This window comes from Onychomys torridus, chromosome 1 (assembly GCF_903995425.1).
Source record: "Onychomys torridus chromosome 1, mOncTor1.1, whole genome shotgun sequence".
NCBI lineage: Eukaryota > Metazoa > Chordata > Mammalia > Rodentia > Cricetidae > Onychomys > Onychomys torridus.
In genome coordinates, this window is record NC_050443.1 from 30,621,879 (window position 1) to 30,633,461 (window position 11,583).

Below are 11,583 nucleotides of genomic sequence, written 5' to 3' on the forward strand. Positions count from 1 at the left end.
GGCTGCCTTTTCTTCTGCTACCATTTCATACATCATTGTCCAATCTGTCTGCATGAAGATGTTCTCAGTTTTGTGTAAAACCTGAGAACCACACATTTCCCACTCCCACACAATTCACACACTTCTGACACAAGATATGTGGAGGCTTCCCACACATACATCAAGAAATTCCACAGCCAATAAAGATGGGTGTCCTATAATTTAACTCCATCCTGACATTACCTGGAGATAGCCTCAGATCCCACAGGTAGTGGGCTTGGTTCTGAGGATAGCGCCCAGCTCTGCTGCCTTAGGGCTAGCCTTGAGTTTCAGGTTATAAACACTACTTCTGGCCAACGGGCTTTCCGATTCCTGTGGGCTCTCCCTGGTGTTAATTGATTAGTTCAGGAGTTCACATAACTCAGGGAAACACACAAATATGTTTATCAACTTAGTATGTACATTCCCTAATTTATGATAGTTTCACTTACATTTTAAAAATAGTTAAAACTTTTATGTGTATGGATAGTTTGCCTGCATGTACCACATGTGTGCCTGATACTCGTGGAGCCAGAAGAGGGTCTTAGATCCACTAGCACTGGAGTTACAGAGGTTTGGGGGCTGCATGTAGGTGCTGGGAACTGAATCCTGGTTCTCTGGAAGAGCAGTCAGGACTCTTAACTGCTGACTGCTGAGACATCCCCCAGTCTTCACTTAACATTGTGTGTGTGTGTGTGTATGTGTGTGTGTGTGTGTTTTGCTGGTGATAAAACCTAGAGCCTCAAGCAAGCAAGACAAACAGGCCAAGCCATAGCTCCACAATGGTGAATGCTTAGGGAAGCATTGTTGTGCTGAGCCACACCCGCAGCCCTTCACTGGGAACTCTAGGTAAGAACACTATTACTGAGTCCAGCAGAGTCTCAGGTGTCCCAGGCTGGCCTCAATCTCCTGGTCCTCCTGCTTCTCCCAAGTGGTGGGATTACAGGCCTGCACCACTATTCCCAGGAAATAAACTCTTTATAAAAGGTTTATTTATTTATTATGTATACAGTATACTGACTGCATGTGTCCTTGCACACCAGAAGAGGGTGCCAGATCTCATTACAGATGGTTGGGAGCCACCATGTGGTTGCTGGGAATTGAACTCAGGACCTCTGGAAGAGTAGTCAGTGCTTTTAACTGCTGAGGCATCTCTCCAGCGTCCCCCCAGGAAATGCATTTTAAAGATGTATTATTACCATTATCACCTTGGTGTCTTAAGATAGTAGTAATTTATTTGCTCATAGTTCTGGGGGTCAGAGTTCTGACATCACTATCTCAGCCAGAAACCAGGGCGTCATCAAGGCTACATGACTTCTGGAGTTCTAAGGGGAAGACGCCTGTGCTGGAGTTGCACAAGCTTGTTCCTGGTGGCGGTGCACGCCTGTAATCCCAGCACTTGGGAGCAGAGGCAGGCGGATCTCTGTGAGTTGAGGATAGCCTGGTCTACAGAGTGAGTTTCAGGTCAGCCAGGGCTACACAGAGAAACTCTGTCTTGAAAAAAACAAAACAAAGCAAGAAACTATAATAATAATAATAATAGTAATGGCTGCACAAACACTTTTGTCAAATAAGGTAACATTGATGGGTCACAGAGATCAGGGTTTTCAAGGCTATCCCATTGTTTCCTGAACTCGACTATATTTCAGTACCACTGTCCTGAACATCTAATATGTTTCAATGCCACAGTGTCCTCATGGTCTTGGCCTGAAGTAATCCTCCCACCCCATTCTCCAGAGTAGCTGAGGGCATAGGCTCATGACACTCCCCATACCTCTGCCACCCTTTTAACTACTTAGGGCACAGAAGAATCCAGAATAAGCTCCCGCCTCAGGTCCAGACACGCTACCTACCATTTTTATAAAGTTCTCTTGACCTGGTGTCATAGATGTAGACATCTTTGGGGGACCGTGCCTTTATTCCACCTGCCCCAAAGGGGTTCAGGTGAGAGGATTGTAGTTTTAGCACTGTTGGGGGCGTTGTGTTTGCTGGAGAGAGCCTCCGTGAGGCAGACCAGAGGAGGAAGGAAGGGAAGGAGGGCTGCTATGGCTGTTAGGGAAGGGTTCGTCGGAAGTAGGAACAGCCAGGGCAATAAGCCCACCGCTTTTCCTGCCCCACCCTCCGGCTGTCCCAGATATATCCAGCATCTGGTTAGCAGAGAAGTGAGCCAAAAGCCCAGAAGGACTCCATCACTGGCCCTCTACTGCCCATGGCTCCTCAAAGGGCAGGTCGGCCTGTGGGGAGAGATGGGAACTGTGTCAGAGGGGCAACAGATCCCACCTTCTCTTTGACCTGGATCCCGCACAGGTGGTCACCTGGGCTGTGGGCACGGCTTGCTGGTGCAGTGTCCGCCTGCGGTGCCACTGGCGCAGGGAGGCCCGGGCCTCTGAGCTGAGCCCCTGGGGTGCACGGCCAGAATCCGGCTGGTAGTGAGCAATGTGGTAAAGAGCCCCAAACCACGTGGTAAGATAATAGCCAGCTGGGAGAGAGAAGGGGAGATCATCATGGCCCTCTGGGCTTCTCTGAATGCCCACCTCCCCTTCTGAGGCACAGGAAGATGGGGCTCGCCGAGGGTGCCCCCTTTTCAGTGTCTGGGCATACTGGAGGTGGGAGCTCACCTTCTCCCCGCAGCTCCTCTGGATCCAAGAGCTCCATTAGAAACTCCACATCCAGCTGCGTCTCCCCTATGTGTGGACTCCAGATCAGCTCCTCAGTCAGGGCGGGCAAAAAGGCATCGGCCCCTAGGGGCTCTAAGGAAGTCCGGGGACAGGTCGTGAGCTTGGTAGGGGTGCGCGCACACACCTTCCTTCGGGTCCCCATGAGTGGGCACTTGCCACCACAATGGGCTACCCTTCCCTTGGCTATGGGTACCCACCATTAAACCACTCTACCTCCAGAGGTTCTTTACCTTGATTCTCGCCACCGGCCAGACCCGCGTAGACGTCGCTGCATACCTCCAGCAGCAGCGCCACCTTGCGGCGCGGGACGCACGCGGCGTGCAGGTGCGCGAGGCGCGCGTGGATGCGGCTCCGCAAGGCTGGGGCAGGGTTCTGTCCCTCCGGCCCCGCCCCCGCCCTCAAGACTATCTGGCGCCGGCGCAGTAGCCGCAGTTCCTGGGCTCTGAGCGTTCGGAGTTTGGTCCACAGAGCCGGCTTCAGGGGCTCCAGAACTGCCCGACACAGGGCCACTTCCACAGCGGAGCCTGTGGGGTGTGTGGCAAGGGAGGACAATGCCATCGTGACCCACCCTGATCCCTACTCACCCCGTCTCCTGCTCCAGGCCACCTACAAGTGTAGATGGGAGTAGGGGCGTGGGGGTGTGAACACTCCAAGGATGGGAGAGTCTAGCCGGCAATGCGTGTGTTAAGTGGGGCTACGATGCAGTAGTTCTATGAAGTAAGGGTGTGCTTGCCCATGGGGAATGAGAAGTTGGATATGAACACATACTGGACGGAGTCATGGCATCCCCAAACCCTTGTTCCCCTTCAGTTCTCATTACCAAGATCTTCGTCCGGAGGGACCCTAGGTTCTCTGTTCCCAAAGACAGCTCTGACATCGGGGTCCTTTGCCAGGTAATTCTGGAGATCAGTGAGGAGCTGGCGCACATCCTGAAGCAGCTCCGTGGCCGGATCCCCGGGCCTGTAGGGATTTCCAGAATTTGAGGTGAGGCGTGCCCGAAGGCATCGGCACTGCCTGGCTACATAGCTGCTCCGGGCCCTGGCCAGAGCACGGATGTGGTCAGTGAGCAGGTCCTCACGGCCTTCCTCTTCATCTTTGTACATGTCACTGCTCAATTCCTCCTTCTCTTCCACCACACTAACTAGAGCAGGCCTAGGAAAGGACACTTCTGCTCCAGGACGGGACACTGCCAGCTCAAGGTGCTGAGTGTCTGGTCCAGGGTGATGCACTTCCGGCTCCAGTGGGTCTTCCACCCAGGAGACCCGATGTGGGGTGGGCTTCCTAGGGGCTAAATGTGAGAAGTAGGTTGGGTCTCTTGTTACAGCGGCATCCATTCCCTCCTCCTCCCTCAGGGTACCCACAACTAACCTGGATTGTATTTCTGGTCAGTCTCTGGCTCTGTTTGCTGTGGAGCTTGCTCTGTCCCCCAGCCTCCATGCGTCTCCAGATACAGCTGGTTCACTACAGACAGCACCCTCCCTGAGGTGTGGACCTGGATGCAGCCAAGTCGCAGAGGATCTGAGAGCCAGCAGAGGAGACAAGGTGTCCCAGGTGTGCAGGGGGCAACCAGGAGGCTTCATCGCCAGCCTTGTGCACTCAGGACCAAGAATGCGGTCCCAGCTCACAGGTCCTCGAGCTCTATCAGGACCCGGAGATGGTCTCATCCCTACTGCCACAGCTGCTATTGGTTCTTCTTTTTCCTCCTCCTCCTCCTCCTCCTCCTCCTCCTCCTCTTCCTCCTCCTCCTCCATCATCTTCTTATTTTCCAGACAGGTTTCCCTGTGTAGCCCTGGTTGCCTTGGAACTTGCTCTGTAGATCAGGCTGGCCTCGAACTCACAGAGACCCACCTGCCTCCGCTTCCCAAGCTCTGGGATTAAAAGCATGCACCCACCACTGCCTAGCACACCACAGCTTCTTTTCATACTTGCCCCAAGCCCAGCCTCACCTTCTCTTAAACCCAGTTATCTGGTCCTAATTTAGATCCAGTCTCTCTGGACCAAGGAGACCAGCAAGTTGACCTCTCCCTCCTCTGGAGCAGTGTTCCTCACCTGTGTCCTTGTCTCCTGGCCCTACAGGTGGAGTGGGCAAGAGCAGTGTCCTTGGCAAAATGTCCCTGAGGATAAAGGAAGACCTCAGTATGGATGGGGTATATCAGGGAAGGGTCCCCATGCCACTAGGCCAGGGCACCTGTACCTGCTGGCTGACAGGAAGGCCAGGAGGTGGGGAAAGTCTGGCATGCAGAGGTTGGAGGACTCCAGGGACACACCTGGTAAGAGATGAGAAAGCAAAGTTCAGGATGGCCACTGGCCTCCTCCACCCTACCCTGTGGCCCAGCCCCCCCCCCTTGGCATGGACTCTATTCTTATATTCCTCCCTCAGAGAAGAAAAGGTTTCTACCCCTGGGAGCTGACATCATCTCCTTTCCTGATGACATCCCAGCTCTGACACAAATGGAAGTCATCAAAAATGTCTTCACTAGTTTTTGTTTTGTTGGAGAAGGGTCTCACTGTATGTAGCCTTGGCTGGCTTGGGACTCACTATATAGACCAGGTTGGCCTCAAAACTCGTAGCAATGTTTCTGCCTGAGATAATAGTCCTGAGCCACCATGCCAGGCTTACATTTCTCAATTTTGTTTTTTATTTTATTTTATTATTTTATTTTATTTTATTATTTTTAGACAGGGTCTTGCTATGTAACCCAAGCCATTTTTGACCTTGATATGTAGCCCAAGCTAGACTTGAACTTTTTTTTTTTTTTAATTTAAACTTCTGCCTGGTAGCGATGGCACACTCCTTAGATCCCAGGAGGGAGGCAGAGCCAGGCAGATCTCTGTGAGTTCAAGGCCAGCCTGGTCTACAGAGCAAGATCCAGTACAGGCATCAAAAGTACATGGAGAAACCCTGTCTCAAAAAAAAAAAAACAAAAAAAGCCGGGCGGTAGTGATGCACACCTTTAATCCCAGCACTTGGGAGGCAGAGGCAGGTGGATCTCTGTGAGTTTGAGGCCAGCCTGGGCTACCAAGTGAGTTCCAGGACAGGCATAAAAGCTACACTGAGAAACCCTGTCTCAAAAAACCAAAAAAGAAAAAAAAAAGAAAGAAAGAAAAAGAGGGGACTGGAGAGATGGCTCAGAGGTTAAGAGCACTGACTGCTCTTTCAGAGGTCCTGAGTTCAATTCCCAGTAACCATCTGTAGTTAAGTAAGATCTGGTGCCCTCTTATGGCCTGCCTACATGCATGCAGGTATAACACTTGTATACATAATAAATCTTTTTAAAAAAAGAAAAAGAAAACGAAAATTTTAATTTCTATTTTAAAATTTATTTCTATGTGTGGGTGTTTTGCATGCACGTGTACTACATGCCTGCAGTGCCCACAGAGGCCAGAAGAGGGCATTGGATTCCTGGGACTGGAGTTACAGGTGGGTTTGAACTGGAAGAGCAGCCAGTCCTCTTAACCAGGACCCATCTTTCCAGCCCCAGACTTTGCATTCTTGATACCTTTTTATGGAGGCTCTCATGGCTGCAGCCTGGGTCAACCAAGCACTCATGGAGGAAGAAGAAGAGCAACACACTGTGGCTGGGTTAGCAGGAGCCGAGAAGAGAGCCCCAGCTCTGAGCAGAGAGGGAGGGAGGGCCAGAAGCATGTGAGAGCAAGCTGGATCACAAGGCACTGGGGCTCATGGTGACCACCTAACTCTGTATCTGAGGATGTTACCAAGCCTCTCCAGGGTTTGGGGAAGGGATGGACAACATGCAGTCTATGTGTGAGAACACCTGTTGGCTGTTCCTGTAAGGAAAGGGTACCCACAAAGGCCCCTGAGAAGAGGCTGCTGCAGTGGTCTTGGCAAGAAGGAATGGGCCAGCATCAGGGCCACCTGATGGATGCAGGTGATATTGGGGAGAGTCAAGAGATATTGGGGGATCAAAGCTGAGAGTTCTTGATCCATTTGCAGTGTGGACTGGAAACCTAGGAATAGGTACCTCACCTCCAGCAAACTTGTGAATTGGGTAGGTGTTGACGTCTCCTGATGAAGGCCCTGTCTTCAGCATCAGGACCTGGCTAGGATCTTGTCCTATGACCAGGAAGCTCTGGGGGCGGGGGGAAGACGAGGGCAAGAATCAGCTTGATGCAGGTATGTGCAATATTTCTTTTTGCCTGCTTGGGGCCACTTCCCTTTAAACCAGTGGTTCTCAGCCTTCCTAACGCTGCCACCCTTTAATATAGTTCCTCACGTAGTGACCCCAACCATAAAATTATCTTTGTTGCTGCTTCATAACTGTAATTTTGCTACTGTTATGAACTGTGAATATCCAATACACAGGATATCTGATATGGGTCCTCCTGAAGGGGACATGACCCACATGTTGAGAACCATTGACTGCTTTAGGGAAACCTTCTCTCTACTCCTAGTTCCTGCGGATGGGCCCCTAGGGGTGGGGCCTGATCTAGAATAGCCAATAGGATGATGGGCTACTGTCTGACCACTGTTTGGTTCAAGGATGGGCAACTGCCTAAGCATGACTCTCTCTCTCTCTCTCTCTCTCTCTCTCTCTCTCTCTCTCTCCCCTCCCCTCCCCTCCCCTCCCCTCCTCTCCTCTCTCTCCTCTCCTCTCCTCCCCTCTCCTCTCCTCTCCTCCCCTCCTCCCCTCCCCTCTCCTCTCCTCCCCTCTCCTCCCCTCTCCTCCCCTCTCCTCTCCTCTCCTCTCCCTCCCTCTCCTCCCTCTCCTCTCCTCTCCTCTCCTCCCCTCCCCCCCTCTCCTCCCCTCCCTCTCCTCCCTCCCCTCTCCTCTCCTCCCTCTCCTCCCCTCTCCTCCCCTCTCCTCTCCTCTCCTCCCCTCTCCTCCCCCTCCTCCTCTCCTCCCCTCCCCTCTCCTCTCCTCTCCTCCCCTCTCCTCCCCTCTCCTCTCCTCTCCTCCCCTCTCCTCTCCTCTCCTCCCCTCTCCTCTCCTCTCTCTCCTCTCTCCCCTCTCCTCTGTCTCCTCTCCTCTCCTCTCTCTCCTCTCCTCCCCTCCTCTCCTCTCTCCCCTCTCTCTCCCCTCCTCTCCCCTCCCCTCCTCTCCTGCTCACTCAGAATTGAACCCAGGTTCTTTGCTGAGCTACATCCCCAGTAGTGCTTTCTTTTCTTCCCTTTTTTCTCCAAAAGGGTCTCACTACATAGCCCAGGTTAGCCTCAAACTCAACCCCCCTCCTTCAGTCTCCCAAATACTGGGATTACAGGCTTATCCCACACACTTAGCTCGAGGGAATTCTTTGGAAAAAGTGGGGAATTCTTGTGGGGGGGGGTTGCTTAAATCCAGGGACATTTGCTCACTATGCAAGAATGCTTAGGGCCACTGAGCCACGCCCTGATTCCAAACATCTTTTCCCGGGTTTCTGAAGCTGGTAGAACACTGACAGTCATCTTTACCATTACAGTGAGTGGGCAGCTGTGGTCTGCCACACCCTGTTAGCTGTCCTTTCCAAGTTGATCCTGTATTCCCGGAAGAATTTATTTAGTTAGTTATATATTGACAGGACTCAATGTAGTTCAGGCTGGCTTTGAACTCACCAAGTAGCCAAAACTAGCTTTGAACTCCTGATCCTCCTGCATCAGACTTCTTAATGGTAAGATGACAGGCACGTGCCACCAGGCACAACCCTGTGGAATGTCTTGTTTAAGGCATTAATATTCTGAGCTATAGGAAATAATGATGATGGACATCTGGGCTTGGTGGTGCATACTTGTAATCGCAGCACTCTGGAGGCTGAGGCAGGAGGATGGTGGGTTCAAGAGTAACCTGGTTACATAGTGACATAGAGGTGCTCAGTGCTGGCTTGGCTGTACTATATAACTCCCAGGTGATCTTTTTTTTTTTTTTTTTTTTTTGAAGATTTATTTATTTATTATGTATACAGTTTTCTGCCTGCATGTATGCCTGCATGCCAGAAGAGGGCCCCGGATCTCATTATAGATAGTAAGAGAGCACAGGATCTCTTGTGGATCATTGGCTCAGGTAAGATCTCTGAGCCAGATATAATAGAATTAAATTATTAGCCCTTGCCCTAGCTGGAGGAGCCTCGAGTCTTGTCTTCCTCCATGCCAGAGGCCAGAGCATGGCTCACTGGTGCCTGGCAACATGAGGATTGTCCAGCCGGGACCTGGCTAGGATCTTGTCCTATGACCAGGAGACCCTGGAGAGGAGGGTGAGGACAAGAATCAGCTTGATGCAGGTAGTGAGCCACCACGTGGGTGCTGGGGATTGAACTGGGTCCTCTGGAAGAGCAGCCGGTGCTCTTTACCTCTCAGCCATCTCTCCCTCCAGCCCCCTCCCAGGTGATCTTTTAAAGCTTGGGTGCCCAGCCCTTGCCATGTGTTCTGCGTCAGGTCAAAGGCACAAAAGCACCTGGCACCTCTCCTCTTCCTGCCTGGGATGCACACAGTGTGGACCTGGGCCACACCCCAGGGAAGACAAGGGAAGCTCAGAGAGATGCAAACAGCCAGCCCTGATGTCACTGGGCTGCAAAACTCCAGCTGCCAGGTGCCTTGCTGTTGGAAAGACAAACAGCTGTTTGTTGATGCCTATAGGAACAGGCCAGGAGATTAAACTCAGTTGGTAGAGTACCTTCCCTGAATGCATGAAGCACTGGGTTAAATCCCCAGCACTGCATACTGCATATGCTGGGTGTGGTTTCTCTCTTTTACACACACACACACACACACACACACACACACACACACACACACCTGTAATGTTAGTATTCAGGAGATGGGAAGTCAAGAGGTTCAGAAATTCAAGGTCAGCTAGTGCTACATAGTGAGTTGGGGACCAGCTTGGGCTACATAAACCTTTTCCTAAGTTTTGGGCTAGCCCAGTTTGCATTGTGTCAGTCTCCTACCTGACACAAGTTGACAATAGGAATGGTCAGAAGTGACCCCCAGCCGAGAGTACTCACCCCCAGTGGCCACAGCTCCAAAAAGGCCTTGGCATGCTGAGCATCCAGCTCTGGGACCTGCCACACCCTCTGTGTCCTCTGCAGTCGAAGAAGTGGCTCTGGATTACTGAGGACCCCAAGTGAGTTCTTGCCTGCTCCATCTGTTAGTGGCCAAGCCAACCTGGAATGTACAGGTTCCAGGAGGTCAAGGGTCATAGTAGAATCTGGCCATTGATGTTGGGTCCAAGAAGCAGGGATAGCCCAGGGACCAAAGGTCAGAGATGGAGCTGGGGCCATTGGGTAGCCTTACCTGTCCCCTTCAGTAGGGGCTGCAGACACCATGTCCTCCAGCTGGACAATCCTCATGTTGCCAGGCACCAGTGAGCCATGCTCTGGCCTCTGGCATGGAGGAAGACTCGAGGCTGCTCCAGCTAGGGCAAGGGCTAATAATTTAATTCTATTATATCTGGCTCAGAGATCTTGCCTGATTAGAATGGACCTCAGCGGTCCCCAGCTATGCCAAGAGCCGTTCTTTGTTTTGGTTTTCAAGACAGGGTTTCTTTGTGTTCTCTGTGTAGCCCTGGCTGTCCTCGAACTAGCCCTGTAGACCAGGCTGGCCCCAAACTCATGGAAATCTTTCTACTTCAAGCTCTGAGATTATAGGCCTGAGCCACTCTGCCTGGCTGGGGTGGCCATGCAATGCAATGCAATGCAATTCTTTTTTTTTTTTTTTTTTCTCTGAGACAGGGTTTCTCTGTGTAGCTTTGCACCTTTCCTGGAACTTGCTTTGTAGACCAGGCTGGTCTTGAACTCACAGAGATCCACCTGCCTCTGCCTCCCGAGTGCTGGGATTAAAGGCATGCGCCACTGCCGCAATGTAATTCTTTAGTTGCTGGGTGGCAGGCAACTCTGGGGACCCAGGAGAAAGGCCCGTGTATCTCGGGGTGGAGGGCAGCATTCTCAACAGGAACTTGCAGAACAGAAAGGGGTATTCCAAGATCTTCACAGAGGTATTTGCAACCATACAAGTGCATGCGAGCTGGATAACCGCCACACTTAAACCCAGAGCCTTGAGAAGTTCTTGGCTCACCACAGAGTACTCTATCCAGATGCAATGTGATACACACTTCCTCCTTTCCCAGCCTTCAGAGGAGCCCTAGCAGACCCTCTCCCACACTCAGTTTTTGGTTGTGTGTTTTTTGTTTTTGTTTTTTCTTTTTTAGAAACAGGGTTTCACTATGCAGCCCTGGCTGTCTCTATGTAGCCCAGGCTGGCCTCAGACTCACAGAGATCCACCCGCATCTGCCTCCCGAGTGCTGGGATTAGAGGCTTGCACCACCATACCCAACCTTGATACGGAAAAAAAGAAAAAAAAAAAAAATCAGGGGACTGGAGAGATGGCACAGTGGTTAAGAGCACTGGCTGCTATTCCAGAGGATCCAGGTTCAATTCCCAGCGCCCACACAGCAGCTCACAGCTGTCTGTAACTCCAGTTCCAGGAAATTTGATACCTTCACACCAATGCACATAAAATAAAATTAAACAAATTATTTTAAAAAGTAAAACATGCTTGGCTTTCTAAAAAATTAATTCTAAACATATAGAAAAGTTAAAAGAATATTCTAGAGCCTGCCATATGCCCAATATCTGGCTTCTCCTGAGAAAATCTTGCTCTTATTCACCTCACATCTGAGCTATCCACTTCTCTGTCAAACCTTAACTTTTTGTTTTTCAAGATGGCTTCTCTATGTAGCCCTGGATGTCCTAGAACTCACTCTGTAGACCATCAGGATGCCCTTGAACTCACAGAGATTTGTCTGCCTCTGCTTCCCAAATGCTGGGGTTAAAGGTGTGTGCCACCATTGCCTGGCTCAACCTTAATTTTTCTTTCTTCTTTTTGATACAGGTCCTCATGTAGCCCAGGCTTGTCTCATACTTGTTGTGTATTGTAGTAGAGTAGATCTTCCCCACC

At 51.1% G+C, this 11,583-nt stretch overlaps 1 protein-coding gene across 1 annotated transcript; it reads right to left on the minus strand.

The window, feature by feature from the left end:
• Nucleotides 1-1,522: 1,522 nt before the first annotated feature.
• On the minus strand, nt 1,523-9,977 carry Rinl (Ras and Rab interactor like). Its single transcript, XM_036200220.1, has 11 exons — nt 9,922-9,977; nt 9,633-9,792; nt 6,685-6,787; nt 4,891-4,963; nt 4,746-4,810; nt 4,065-4,214; nt 3,517-3,984; nt 2,927-3,220; nt 2,637-2,768; nt 2,334-2,497; nt 1,523-2,252 (listed from the first exon to the last, which is right to left on the minus strand). Exons 1-11 carry the CDS (start codon nt 9,975-9,977, stop codon nt 2,208-2,210), a joined length of 1,710 nt encoding a protein of 569 aa, XP_036056113.1. The 3' UTR covers nt 1,523-2,207.
• Between the last annotated feature and the right edge of the window lie 1,606 nt (nt 9,978-11,583).

What these genes read in the sequence shown, in the direction of transcription:
- Rinl (XM_036200220.1), bottom strand. Translation starts at nt 9,977, where the DNA reads ATGAGGATTGTCCAGCTGGAGGACATGGTGTCTGCAGCCCCTACTGAA. An exon ending in AGAGGAGCTGCGGGGAGAAG is followed by an intron (nt 2,498 to 2,636) that starts GTGAGCTCCCAC and finishes TCTCTCTCCCAG; the next exon opens with CTGGCTATTATCTTACCACG. An exon ending in AAGCCGTGCCCACAGCCCAG is followed by an intron (nt 2,253 to 2,333) that starts GTGACCACCTGT and finishes CTCTCCCCACAG; the next exon opens with GCCGACCTGCCCTTTGAGGA.